Source organism: Notamacropus eugenii, chromosome 3 (assembly GCF_028372415.1).
Source record: "Notamacropus eugenii isolate mMacEug1 chromosome 3, mMacEug1.pri_v2, whole genome shotgun sequence".
NCBI classification, from domain to species: domain Eukaryota; kingdom Metazoa; phylum Chordata; class Mammalia; order Diprotodontia; family Macropodidae; genus Notamacropus; species Notamacropus eugenii.
The window spans coordinates 214,469,294-214,483,436 of NC_092874.1; the positions used below are offsets into that span (position 1 = coordinate 214,469,294).

Genomic DNA, 14,143 nt, shown 5'->3' on the forward strand with positions numbered 1-14,143 from the left:
TGATTAAATCAAAAAATTAGTTAACAGTCAAGTCATTTGGCCAGGGTCACACAAGCAGGAGGCAAAGGCAGGATCTGAACCTAGATCTTAAGACTCCGACTTAATAATGTTGCTGTATCCCTGGCTAATAAATTAAATAAAGTTTGGTTAAGAAGCATCCAAGGATTAAGAAATGACCTCAATAATTTTTAAAGATAAGTAAAGAAAGAATACTTGGGTTTGGAAATCATTTAAGGGATCTAAATTTGCCACTTAAATTTTGTGAATTCTTTGTATGAATTAATTAAAACAAGTCACTGAACAAATCTACCTGTGAGAGAGGAGCTGCAACAGATGATCTCAATAGTTCCTTCCAGTTCTAAGATTTTATGATTAATATGTACCGCATGCATTCTTAAACAATGAGCAAAAGTTAACATTTTTCTTGGCCTCTCAAATTCATTTTTCAGATCAGGGTAAAAAACCTTGCAGTAAATTTAGATTTGACCGTAAACAACTTTTATAACCCCTTTACTTGAGAAGGAACTTAAAACAAATTTCAAAAGTACTCGTTTGTTGACTTAAAGTGCATTGTTTTTCACATCAGTGATTTTATTTATAACAACAAGAGACATTTAGGTCAGAAATCTCTGCACTTGGTGCTTCACTTAAATATCACCACCAAATGTAACAAAATTCACCCAATACTTGAGACATAATAGGAGAAACAGGTTATAATCTGCCACTGGTACTACTGGTAGCCCCTGAAAACAAGAATGTGAAATGAGGTAATGAGAGATTATTCAGTTTAAATTTTAATTGAACATTCCTTGACATGGAACCAGAGATAAGGGATTTTATATGTGTATGACTTGCCTCAAAACAAATGGAAGAGATATCAAAGTCACATATTTAGTACAATATTAGGCATAACTGAAATGGTTATTACTAAAACGTTGCCCAAGGCTTTTTGTCTGATATAATGCAAATGTTTCTAATTTTGGACCACTGGCGGGGCAGGGGGGGGGGGGGGGGGAGTTCTAAGAATTTGATACGCATTTTAAAGCTTTATTTTGGTTAAAATGTAATCCTCTAATGAGGTCAAACGTATAGCAGGGTATTTTTTCCTATATTTAGTTTTTGGGAACCTCTGCTAGCTGTTATTAGCAAAGAAGATAGATCCTTATATTCAATACTTCTGTTTCTTTCCCTCCCCTCATTTGGGAAAAAATAGGTGATACATTTCCCCTTAAACACCTTCCTCCCACTCCCCAAGTTATCAAATACATCATGTAATTATTTCTAGAAACTGTTATGCTGTTGTTTATTTCAGTCAGTCCTCAAAGAACAGGGTGGAAAGATTGAATTCAAAGTATTTTTGAAGATAAAATGAATATCTGAGAAGTCAAAACAATATTTGCACATTTTTTAAAAGCAATGGGACTTACGCACTTTGATTCCACAATTAAAAGAGGTCTGTACTAACATATGCCCTATACATATTCCTAAGCATAACTTTTTGCTTTTAGCTTTCTTGTTAGCTAATCTAAAGTGAATTAACCATTTGAAAATGAAGCTGAAAGATAATTTTTTGAAGAAACTGGACTAAAACTCTGGCAAACTTTTAACAACCTGCCTCAGAGCCAGATTGGCTGATATAGCTGAGCACATGCTTTATAGTCAAACAAAATAGTTTGTTACTATTTCTTTTCAATGGGCTATGTATGTATGGCAGTTGCTTGAAACTACTTAAGATTATACAGCTTGTAGGCAAACTGGCTTCAGAAACTTGGCACTACTAGAATATATACGTATATACATACATACGTACACACACACACACACACACGTGGAACATTTCAGGGAACCAGCTATTCATATTTAACGTGGATTTAATTTGTGTTCTGCAAAACAACATTTTTGTCTCAAACTTTTCACAGCAGATTTACATAGTTATTAATACACAGGAAGAATCCATAAATGACACTCCAGTGAAGTTTGCAATAATGTAATAAATTACATCAGTATCAGTCATCAGCATCATCCCCTATGTAAAATGCCTGGTACATTTCTTCACCAAAGATGCGTTTCTCGAATTTCAGCAATTATTTGACTGGCTCGCTGTAAGGCCTGTATAATTAAAGAAAGGGAGAAAATAAAATTAAAGCTTTAAAGACATTTCTTTAAGGAGGGAATGCCAGGTGTTATAGCTTTAGTGATGCTTTTACAGGTTTAAGTGGTCCTCTGCAGTAGAAGTTGAATGTTTGGCAGGTCTGCACAAGAAAGGACCTCAGTACCTTATCTTGCCAAGTCTGATGGGGTGGCCATTGTTTGAATGCCAAATGTACCTTTGCCTAAAAGACTATTTTATGGAGAAATCACACAAGGCAAGCATTCACATGGAGGTCAGAAGAAATATACAAGGGCACTCTCAAGGTCTCTGAAGAACTTTGGAATCAGTCTTGAGACATGGGAGACACTGGCACTAGATTGCCCAGCTTGGGTGTTCTCACATCAAAGAAGGTGCTGTGCTCTATGAGCAAAGCAGAATAACCATAGCTCAAAAGAAACATGAGATGCACAAATTCAGAGACCTCTTTACTCTAAATGTTCATATAGACTATTTGTATACAGAGCTTTCTGAGCTTGTATTGGTCAGATTAGCCATAGTCAGATACACTCTTGACCCTGTAGCAATGTCATTTTGGTCCTCTTTAAGCACAAAGGACAACAACTACCTCAAATACTACACCAAAACAAAGAATGCATCAACCTTACTGAACAAGTCCAAACTAACTGAATAAAAAGCTTTCTGCATGGACCCAACTAGGCTGGCCCTGGAATTGCAAACATACATTTTGTAAAGCTTCAGCATCACCACGTAGGGCACAAGGTAATGAGTTTTGCAGATCCCAAAGTGAGTTGATCCATGGAGGCATGTTTCAATCACTGTTTCAAACACAGCCCTACCATAATCCCCCAATCCACTTCTTCCTTCTCATATTCCATATTCCCATATTCCCATATTCTAACATCTCTTTTTGTACCAGAATCAGAGAAAAATATTACCCCCATCCATTTCACAGAGCTGGCCAATACGAGTTTCACTTACACATTTCTTCCTCTTCAGGAAAGCAGCAATTTGTCAGTATTGAAATTCACCTGCATTGCTAACTTCATATTAATGAAATCAACTGAATAATTAATTACTAACAATTATTATTTATAAGTCCACCCTATCCTCTAGGTTTACATAGGGAAAGTTTTAATGGGGTTTTTTTGCTTGTTGGTTTTGAAGATAGGGGGAAAAAAGTGATAAATTTTGAAAAAATCTTTGAAATGTTTCAATTTCTGTGATTTCTGTTGCTGAAGAATTCTATATCACTTACATAAACTATATAAAGAAAATCTTCCAAATAAGTTTCAGTGGGTTTAAAATTCATTAAAAATATTAAAAAATGTAGTGCCTTATTAGTTTTCAAGAACAAATGACTAACCCTCATGGAAAATGAAAATTTACTAGACAAATTCCAACAAAAACATAATTGGTGGGTGGAATTACTTTGGACCTATGTATATTGGTGAGGCATCCTTTTCAACTATGATAGCCACTGAAACCACATATCAAAATGGTTTTAAGTTGTTTCAAAATTAATTAGGCATGTTGTAGTTTTACTGGCATTACCTTTTTTGATCCTCAGCAAGCCTATGAAGTATATTTTTATCCCTATTTGTACAAATGAGAAAATGGGCTAAAAAGAATATAGGTACATTAGGGTGGATGCTCAGTTATTTTATTTTTTATTTTTTACTGATTCTCTTACACAAGTTCCTCTAATTTACATCCCTCTAATTTGCCCTGTTCAGCTAATCAGTTGGCAAATAATGTCAACAGTCTCCATAATAGCTCCACCTTAGTTGAGAGGTGTGTGTTCCATGTGCTCCCTTCTAGATTACTGCCTAGTTTTCTTCAAAGCTTTTTAGCCAAGACCCACATTCTTTTCTCATTGAAAAATGAAGTCTTTTCTCATTTGTCACAGCTGCAAGTACCTTCTCCCTCCTCCAGTCACCTTGTATTTATTTTGTATACTTTTAAATACACATCAGCTTCCTGTTAAAAGTATACCCATTAAAGACAGGGATTTTTATCTTAGTCTTTGTATCCCCAGTGCCTAGATTTGTCAAGTGCCTGAATTATACTAGATTCTTGAAATAATGAGCAAATACTGGACTTGACTCAAATAAGAGAAGACCAAGTATAAAGCAAATGCCAGACAAATAAGACCAATTTATAATAGAAATGCTAAGTTATGACTAAATAATTTCTCTAAATAAGTTATCTAAATAACTCAAACATGAAAAATTGGTAAAAACTAAAAGCTGGCTGGTTTATACCTTTAACATATCAGCTGCTTCTTTTCTTCGCTGTGCCATGTCCTCAGATTCAGTCAGAAGATCATCCAGTAACAGCGATTTGTATAGCTGTCCTACTAACTCACTCTGAAGAGTATCCTTCACGTGATTGACTAAAAAATGCATTACTGCCTTTGGCACACTGAAAATAATGAAAGTTAGTGAAATGTTGGCATTCTTACTGTTTTCTAACCTTAATTTGAGCTTAATTCCAAATGTTCAGAAAATAGCATACAATACTTATGTAGCAATTCTTTAAGCTCTTTGGTCATTATTTAACTGACCTCTACAAGATTCCTTTAGAGCCATATATATCCATTCAAACTCTTAAGAAATAATTAGGAGGATGAATAGGATTTGTATATCACTTAAAGGATTGCATGATCAAATATATGGCAATTTTTCAATTTAGTGTTTCCTTTATTTGCCTTATTTATTAATGTTTCTTCTTACTCACTCACAACTGATTTACTTACTTGCTTCATTACAAGTAACCCTGATTTTAACAGGAGAAATACATAGAACTAAGAGAAATCTGAGAGAGGTCAGTTTAGAGCAGTGGTGTCAAATACATGATCCACAACACTCCTGAGTACAGCCCAACCCAAATGTAACTGGGAAATATTTAACAATATAAAAATACAATGAAATGATACTATATTTTAAAACTTAAGTTAATAGTTGATAAATGAATAAAACTAAATCAATCTTAAGGAATTCTTATGGATGGATTAGTGGCCCCCATTTCTATTTGTTTGGCACCACTGGTTTAGAAAATTAACATCTCCACCAGAAAATAAACAAATTTTTGGACTTTATTGTTTTGTAGTACTACTCTTCTAAGGTTAGGTAGTACAAAAAAAGTAAAAATCAATTCTATTAGTAAGGTTTTAGACTACATGGATTTCATATCCTTGATATTAAGGGCTCTTCTCAATATTAATTATATATTAATATTTAGCATAAAAGTGACAAGTAAAATGTTCCTTTTTTGAACATGTCAAGGGAATTCTAAATTCATAATTATCAGTTTGAATAGGAAAATAAAAGCATTCATCATAGTTAGTAGCTTATTTTAATACTAACCTGTCTTGTATATTCTTCCTGACAATAAGAAAATATGATTTGATAAGTCTTTCAATAACCTCACAATCTCGCTGTTCCCGGGCAGATAGTTTACGTGCAACTGGCACAGGCTACAAGGAAAAAGTGGAATTTTAATATTTTGGCTGATTTCACGTTTTTAACAGTATTTTAAAAGGTCTAAAAGCAACTCTGAATCAATAATTTTAAATGTTTTTAAATTTAAAAAATTATTTTTCAATTTTTAGGTTTTTATCAAAAACTATTCTGTCTTGTATTTACACTTAATTAAAAAGTTTTTAGTCAATTTGTCCATATATCCTAATATCTGCTCAGTGCCCAAATCCTCACCACATCCAATAAATTCACAGCATGGCCTTTTTGTGGACTGGCTGGCATAATGGGAATTGGTTTTGATTTTTCTTCAGCTAACAGTTCTTCAGCTTTTGAGGTTTTCAGCATTCCTCTCCAGTTGCCTGTTGTTGGTTCTTGAGAGCCATCACCTACACCACCTACAGGTACCATCTGAAAAAAAAATGTGAACACATACAAACTATCTCACAATCATTAATAAGGGGTATTAAGTAGACATTCACATTCACTGGCCATCGAATAGAACTCTGCATATCCAAGCCACAAACATTTTGATTTATCAGACCTTTCATGGAAGCCAGAAAGAAATGGTAGCAGCTCACAACTGTGTAAATAAAAGTACTGTACATATGGAATTCATTTGATCTGACATAGTTCAAAAAAGATTCTATCATAGTCATGGTCCTTAACTTTTAATCCTTAACATTTTAACATTTGTGAACTCTACAAAATTTGCCAAATCTTACCAGGGCATATTACAATGGATAAGTATAATGTGAGCAAGAACGCAAATACTCATTATATTACAAAGACCAACAAGAAAACTACAACTTGATCCTCAATTTTATGTTAATCCTAACCCATGATAACTTCCTTGAATCTTCTTATGACCACCAGACTGTCCTCCACCAAACCATAAAATTTCAAAGCTTTCCAAGAAAGGGGTAATAAAGCTTACAACACTTCTGTTTTCATCAGAAGTCCCAGAGGATTGAATTTTCATAGAATATAAGAAAAATAAACATGCTTAAGTGAGATAAACCAATGTACACTCCAACAATTGCAACTTATATTGAATTTTCCTATCAACTCAAAGAAAAGAACGATGCAAATCACACCTTGGAGGTAGTACTGCCAGTTGCTTCAAATTATACCCAAGGCTTCTCTACATAGAGTTAATCTGCAAGCTGACTGTGAATAAAAGTAGGATTTTCCACCTGTTAACTAGTCCTTTTGCCTTTTTGTGATTTTTTTCCTTTCAAGGCTGTCTGCCCTAAATGTTCATTTTTAATATGATTTGGCCTATATATAACAATGAGCTTTATTTTGTTCTGAGTAGCTTGTTTGTTTCTTTGGGGAGGGAGAAGACAGTTAACAGAAAAATGTCATGAACCCGTATCTCTCAAAGATAATCCTAGACCCTGTTAAATTGAATTTAACAACAGTGGTGAACACCAATGACAGCTACAAATAGCACAAGCAATTTTGCATTTAATATTTCTTAATTTCCACCAAAAGGCTTGCCTTTTAAAAAGAAGCCATTAACAAGCTCCTACTTCCTAACTGCTGAAGCAAGGATATGTTACCCAAAGCACCACTAATTAATATTTATTTAGTAAAATAGTACCTGCCCTAAAGGAGCTTAGACTAAAGAGATAAGACAAGGATGAACAAGTAACAAATTGTGTTGAACAATGGTTGCCATAGAATCATGACGTTCATCAACATTTATATTTGAAGACAGGTTGATATGGTGTAAAGGAAACTAAGCTAGGAATAAGAAGAGATGAATTCTGTACTTGGTTTTACTGTTAACTATCAACCTTGAATAAGTTACTTAACTTTGAAGAATATCAATTTTTTTCATCAACAGAGTGAGAATAACCACCTGTCTTGTTTAAACAACAAAATTACCGAAATCACAAAAATCACTTAATTTTAGCACTGCACAAGGGCTTTTAGTAAAAAGTCACATAGCCAAACTCCCCTCTTAAATTTGAGAAAACTGAAGTCTAGGAGTTAAGTGACCCCATTATAATAAGTGATAAGTAGGTAACACATATAAAACGGATTAAAAAATATTCTAAAACCTTTCCTCAGCTCCTAAATACAAATTTTAAGAAAAATCAAAATCAAAAACATAAACCAGAGGGTATGCGGTTTTAAATAGCTAGGTTTGGATATTTAAGTCTTTTTTTTCTCCTCTAGATCCCACTTTTAGAATGTTGGGGATTGGTCCACTCTTCTCAGAGCCAAGCTTCTTTCTCCCACTGAAAAAAGTCATAGTAGAAAAGACTAGGAGCAAGAACTCCTCTTGGTACTGTGCTCCAGATAAATGAAACATCAGTCTTAGCACTGTGTATTAGCTGCTTCATCATTCAGTTAGCCATGCAGCAAACTGTCCCATGTTAAAGTTTTTTAAAACCCTCTCCACAATTACATTACAAGGCTAACTCCTCAATCTCCCTCATCCCAAAATGTACAACCAAATGATGGGTATTGCTGTTTCTACCTCCACAATATCTCCTGCATTTGGCCCTTCCTCACTACTCACATAAAACCACCTAGGTTCAAGCCCCCATTTCTTCACTCCCTTCCACAAGTTTCCTCATCTCAATCTATTCCCTACAGTTATCCAAATGATTTTCCTTAAACACAAGTTTGGCCATGTCACTTCTCCACTCAGACTCCAGCAGTAGCTTTCTATTGCCTCTAGAATCAAATATAAGCTGTTCTATTTGCTTTAAAAAAAAAAAGTCTCCCTTCTATAATTATGAATATAAACATCTCCCTATACAAAGAACAAAATAAAGACTGCATCTAAAACTGTGAATCTCTACTACATATAGGTTGGGATTCTGGGGGTAGAAAAATCATTCAAATTAAACATAGATCCCACACTGCTCCTGTTTGTCTGAGTACTGGTATAATGTTACTCCCCTTTCAGGATTCTGTAATCCAATCAAATTGGCTCTGTTCTTTCTTTATAAACCATCAACCTCTTAGTGTTTGTACTGGCCACCTGCCTGTGATACACTACCCCCTCAAGTCTACTTTATAAAATACCTTATTTCCTGAAGGAAGACTCAAATCAAGTACTACCTTCTTACGCAAAGCTTCTTCTGATCTCAGTTGTTATTGTCTTTTCTCCCCAATACTGTCTTTGATAGAAAGTAAGTTCCTTAAGGATGGGGTTTCTTTTTTTTTTCTTTACCTCTATCTCCAAGCACAGTGACTGGGCACAGAAAATTAATAAATAATTGCTTGCTGATTGACTGGATGACAAAAAGATGTCTTAACAGCAGAAACAATTAGAATGGAGATGAAAATGCCTGAGACAATTTGCAAACTAAATAATCCTATATTTAAAAAAAAGAAACAAAAAATCACAAGATATAGCTCTAGTCCTCAAAAGTTTATCTACTCTACTATGGAAATGTTTGTTCTTAAGTGGAAACTCACTAATGATAAGAAGGTAAATAAGAGATTAGTGGATACATCATTATTTTCTAATAAGTCTAGCACAATAAGGATGTACAAAGTATTAGAGAAGTATTAGAGTATTAACTGAGAAATTTAGAAAGTTCTGAAACTTCTCAGTGTTGTTTAGACCACAATAAAATTGCTAATATTGGTCACGCTTCAAAAAGGTAGACAAAAGGAGTGTATGATGAACATAACACAACAAAAAGCAACAAGTACAGATGTCATCGTATAAACAAATTGTTTTTAGGAGGGTGGTTTTGAAAATGTAAAAAAGGTGTCAATGAGAACCGAAAGCTACCAAACATTTCCATTCTGAGGCAGGAGACTCACATGTTTAGTTTCTCTTCTGTTTTCCTGCATTAACTGTTAAGAGACATGTTAAACATCCAATTTAACAAGTGAGATTAATAGATTAAATCAACAGATTAAAATTCAAAAAATTAAGGACAAATATCTTTTATTTATATTATGGACATATATTTTACTGCAAGCAAGAGTTTAAGCATTGTAAACAAGGAAACTTATCCCTGAATAACCTGTATAAACTGGTTAGAGTAAAAAATTTCAAGAAATTCTTTGTATTAATCAATACTGACTCTAGGAGAGCATATCTATGTGTAACATTTTGTTGTCACTTTATTATGATGAACTGTCTTGCAGGTGACTACTGTGCACTAAATGGGAATATACATGCGCGCTTAGAGTAAGAATCAGAACAGACCTTGCCATCAGCCTCAGCAGAAGCAGCAGTAGAGGGCTCCTGGGAGGCAGGTGCCAAAGTACCTGGAACTTTAGAAGACTAAAGAGAGCAAGAAACGCAGGGGAGAAAAAAAATCAAGGATGCTACCATGTTATTCTATAAAAAACATACTTTTTATCAAGCCATAGCCCCCTGTAAAAAAGTATAAAAAACAATTGTTTTCAAAGACTCAATACATTTCACCTTTTTCAAAGTTGTCATACTAATCAAGGGTATCTATCATCAATGGTTAAAAACATTTGTTAGATCACCATGGGAGTATCAAATTCAGAAAGAATTATTTGGGGAAGAGTTAGAGTAGTTTTTTGCTAAGGAGGTCAATACACATTTTTCATACTTGTTTTATGTTACAAATTCAATAACTTGTAGGCATGTGCTCAGTTTCTTTTGTCTTCCCAAAGTCACATAAGAGATTAGTGCATTACAGTATTGTGTTAGTCTTAGACAAAATTTAAGTCATGTCATTGGCAACATGAACAAATTTGACATATCTATCTCTTCAGGTATAAAACAGCCTTAAATGTTCAATTTCATGGTTTCATTTAATAAGATCCACATATATTGAAACTTAGAGGCAGCAATGTTATAGTGAATTTGTGCTGGCCAGAAGGCAGAAAGACCTCAGCTTAAGTCCTCTCACTTAGATGTGCAACCATGAATAAGAAACTTAAGTGCCAGGCAACTCTACAAGGCTAAAAGTTATACAAGAATTGCTGATAGGGAGGTACTTTTCCACATAAAAGAATAGCCCAGAGTATTGAAATCACAGGTTCAGACAAAAAAAAAAATGTTTAAGTGTTTAAGGCCTGGCAATGTACAATATATTCAAATACAATCCCTCAATTATGCTGGTGTACTTAACAGAAGAATCTATTATCAAGAGACAATCATATTGTATAACCTTTTACATCTAAGAATGTATTTCTACTTCAATTTTTAAATTCAAAGGCAATATAGCTTCTGATTGCTAAATTGAAGCAACACCAATTATTCCAATTGTCTAGGACAATGACACACTTGAAAAACAAAATTGTTTTACCTTGTCCCGTGGCATTGTTGAAGGCAACTCTCTTGCTAACCTATTTCTCCTTTGTTCCTATGAATCAAAAAATATATGATTATGCCTCAATGCTGACGTACTCTCCTACTTTTACTTAAAGATTGTTCTTAATTATGGACACATATACAGTCACAAATGATATTTCAAAATGTTATGATCATATAGTTAATAAGTAGGTAAGAAATTGCTTTTAGTGGCCATAGATAATTTGGCATATAGGCCCTAATAGTTAAACCAGGAATATGATGCTGTCCTTTAAACTTATACACAGAGATAACTGTGACAACATTCTGAAACACCAAATCTCTGTCAACTTGATAACAAAACTCTTAAAACTGTTTCCTTTGACTACTTCCCAGGAAAGTAATTCAACTTCCCAATATAATCAACTTCAAAATTAATTTCTTTGAAACGAATTAAAACAATGACCAACAGAATTAATTTTTTTTACCTCTATATTATTGTTCATAAGCCCACAGGCATCAGCAAAGTCTGGATGTTTAGTGTTGATGTAGGCCAATTCAATTGCAACTAAGTTATGAACCTAAGGAAAAAAAATAAACTTAGGACATTCATTTTATAAGACATTAACTCACTTTTAATCTGAGAAATTATTGCTTATAAAATTTGCTAAATATTTAATGCCAAAAATTTTTTGACTGAATACAAACAGCAATATTTTGGAGATAACTTTTACCTAAAATTAATCAAATTTCTGTCAAAGAAAATGTTACAATTTTTAAATTACTTAACATATCTGTTGGCAAAATTGTTATAATGTTTTCCATAACCTGGGCCTCTTTAGTTTCATACTTGTTTATGATATGTACAAGAATATGATTTTGCTTTTGAGAATTTTGTAATGGCAAGTGCCTCATTTTCTTACTCTGAGGAATGTAAAGGAATCAGTATTTCTTTCTGCAGACTATAAACATGCCCACATACTTTTTATACATAGCTATAAACACAAAAGGGACAGCTAACTGGCATAATGGAGAGGGTACCAGGACGGGAGTCTGGCCTTACACACTTCCTAGCTGTCACTTAACGTAGTTTGCCTCAGTTCTCTCAAAATCTATAAAATGAGTTGAAAGAAGGAAATGGCAAACCTCTCCATTATCTTTGCCAAGAAAACACTAAACTGGGCCATGAAGAGGAAGGCATGACTGAAAAATAACATAGGGAGTCAGAACCAAGATGGAAGAGAAAAGGCAGCTACTTGCTGGAGATCTTCCCCAAACCCCTCTGAACACCTTTAAATAAAGCCATATAAGAATTCCTGGAATTCCCCAATTGATAAATAGTCAAAGTATATGAACAGGCAGTTTTCAGAGGAAGAAATTAAAAATATCTATAGTCATAAGAAAAAATGCTCTAAATCACTATTGATTAGAGAGATGCAAATTAAAACAACTCTGAGGTACCATATCACACCTATAAGATTGGCTAACATGACAAAACAGGAAAATGATAAATGTTGAAGAAGATGTGGGAGAGTTGGAACACTTTCATTATTGGTGGAGCTGATCCAACCACTCTGGAGAGCAATTTGGAACTATGCCCAAAGGGCTACAAAAATGTGCATACCCTTTGACCCAAAAATATCACTTCTACGACTGCATCCCAAAGAGATCATAAAAATGGGAAAGGGTCCCACAAGAAAAAAATATTTATAGCAGCTCTCTTTGTGGTAGTCAAAAACTGGAAATCAAGGGGATGTCCATCAACTGGGGAATGGCTGAACAAGTTGTGGTATATGAATGTAATGGAATACTATTGTGCTATAAGAAATGAAAAAGACTTCAGAGAGGCCTGGAAAGACTTATATGAACTGATGCTGAGTGAAGGGAGAGGAACCAGGAGAACTTTGTACACAGCAACAACCACAGTGTGTGAGGAATTTTTCTGATAGACTTAGTCCTTCACGGCAATGCAAGGACCTAAATAATTCCCAATGGACTTTTGAGGCAAAACACCTTCCATATCCAAAGAAAGAACTATGGAATTGGATTGCAGAATGAAGCAGTCCATTTTCTTTTGTATTAGGTTTGGTTTTGTTTTATAGTTTCTCCCATTCATTTTAATTCTTCTATTCAACATGACTAAGGTGAAAATATATTTAATAGGAATGTAAGTATAGAACCTATGTAAGACTGCACACTGTCTCAGGGAGGGAGTGGGAAGGGAGAGGAAAAAAAATTTAAGATATATGAAAGTGATTGCAGAACACTAAAAACAAATAGAATATTTAAAAAAAAAATTCTTGGAGCAGCAGAATTCACAAAAGGATGGGATGAAATAATTTTCCAGGAAAAAATAACTCAGAAGATCATCAAGAAAGATCTGTTGCACCTGGGTGAGAGAGGAGCACAATTCAGTGCAGGCTGTGCCAGTACACATCCAGCACCAGCAAACCAGGAGCAGACCTTGGGAGCCACTGAATCAGGAGTAGCAGCAGCAGTAGCTTCTCAAACTCTCAAGTCACAGACAGTAAGGAAGTCAAAACAACTAGTCAGAAGGAGATTACAGGGTCTCTGCTAGCACTGAAGCAGGACTCTGTTGCTTTTCCCATATTCAGATTTGTATCACATCCTGGGTAACAGTCCAAGGTGAGAAGGAGCAGTAGCACAGCAGACCTTGTGGCCACAGTGGAGTGGGGGACACTCTACACAGTTTCAGGGTAGAAAAGATTGCTTAGGATCCATCACAGACCAGAGCACAGGCCAGGAGAGAAGTAAACACACCTCCTCCTTAGATCATGCCACCCTGGAAGAGCTGAAAACTGAGAGGTCCCTAGAAGTGCGTCTGAAAACAGCTGCACAAAATTCCTGAACCTTGGGACAGTACGCCATCCACCCTGGAAGCAAAGCCTTACTTTAATAAACAGTCAAAAGTCAAGTTAATAGGCTGGGAAAATGAGCAAACAACAGAAAAAATTTCTGACCACAGAAAGTTAGTATGGTGACAAAGAAGATCAAAACACACACTCAGAAGGGGACAACAAAGTCAAAACTCCTACAATCCAAAGCCTCCAAGAAAAATAGGAATTGGTCTCAGGACATGGAAAAACTCAAAAAGGATTTTGAAAATCAAGGAAGAGAGGGAGAGGAACAATTGGGAAGAAAAATGAGAGTGATGAAAGGAAATCATGAAAAATGAGAAGATACACAAAAAACACAAGAAAATAACACCTCAAAAAAACAGACTAGGCCAAATAGTAAAAGAGGTACAAAAAGCCAATGAGAAGATTGCCTTAAAAAGTAGAACTG

The 14,143-nt window shown here is 34.7% G+C and overlaps 1 protein-coding gene across 7 annotated transcripts in view; it reads right to left on the reverse strand.

Annotated features, from left to right (window-relative positions):
* Window positions 1-1,853: 1,853 nt before the first annotated feature.
* Window positions 1,854-14,143, reverse strand: part of DNM1L (dynamin 1 like) — a 71,591-nt gene continuing 59,301 nt past the window's right edge. For 4 of the 7 annotated variants that reach the window (XM_072654342.1, XM_072654344.1, XM_072654341.1 and 1 more), the window contains 8 exons: window positions 11,326-11,418; window positions 10,854-10,910; window positions 9,776-9,853; window positions 9,385-9,417; window positions 5,827-6,000; window positions 5,479-5,588; window positions 4,375-4,534; window positions 1,854-2,109 (listed from right to left, as the gene is read on the reverse strand). In XM_072654342.1, the coding sequence (XP_072510443.1) occupies window positions 2,053-2,109; window positions 4,375-4,534; window positions 5,479-5,588; window positions 5,827-6,000; window positions 9,385-9,417; window positions 9,776-9,853; window positions 10,854-10,910; window positions 11,326-11,418 (762 nt within the window). In that variant the 3' untranslated portion in view covers window positions 1,854-2,052. The remainder of the gene's footprint in view (window positions 2,110-4,374; window positions 4,535-5,478; window positions 5,589-5,826; window positions 6,001-9,384; window positions 9,418-9,775; window positions 9,854-10,853; window positions 10,911-11,325; window positions 11,419-14,143) is intronic. The other 3 variants (XM_072654346.1, XM_072654345.1, XM_072654343.1) reach the window with 2 other exon arrangements.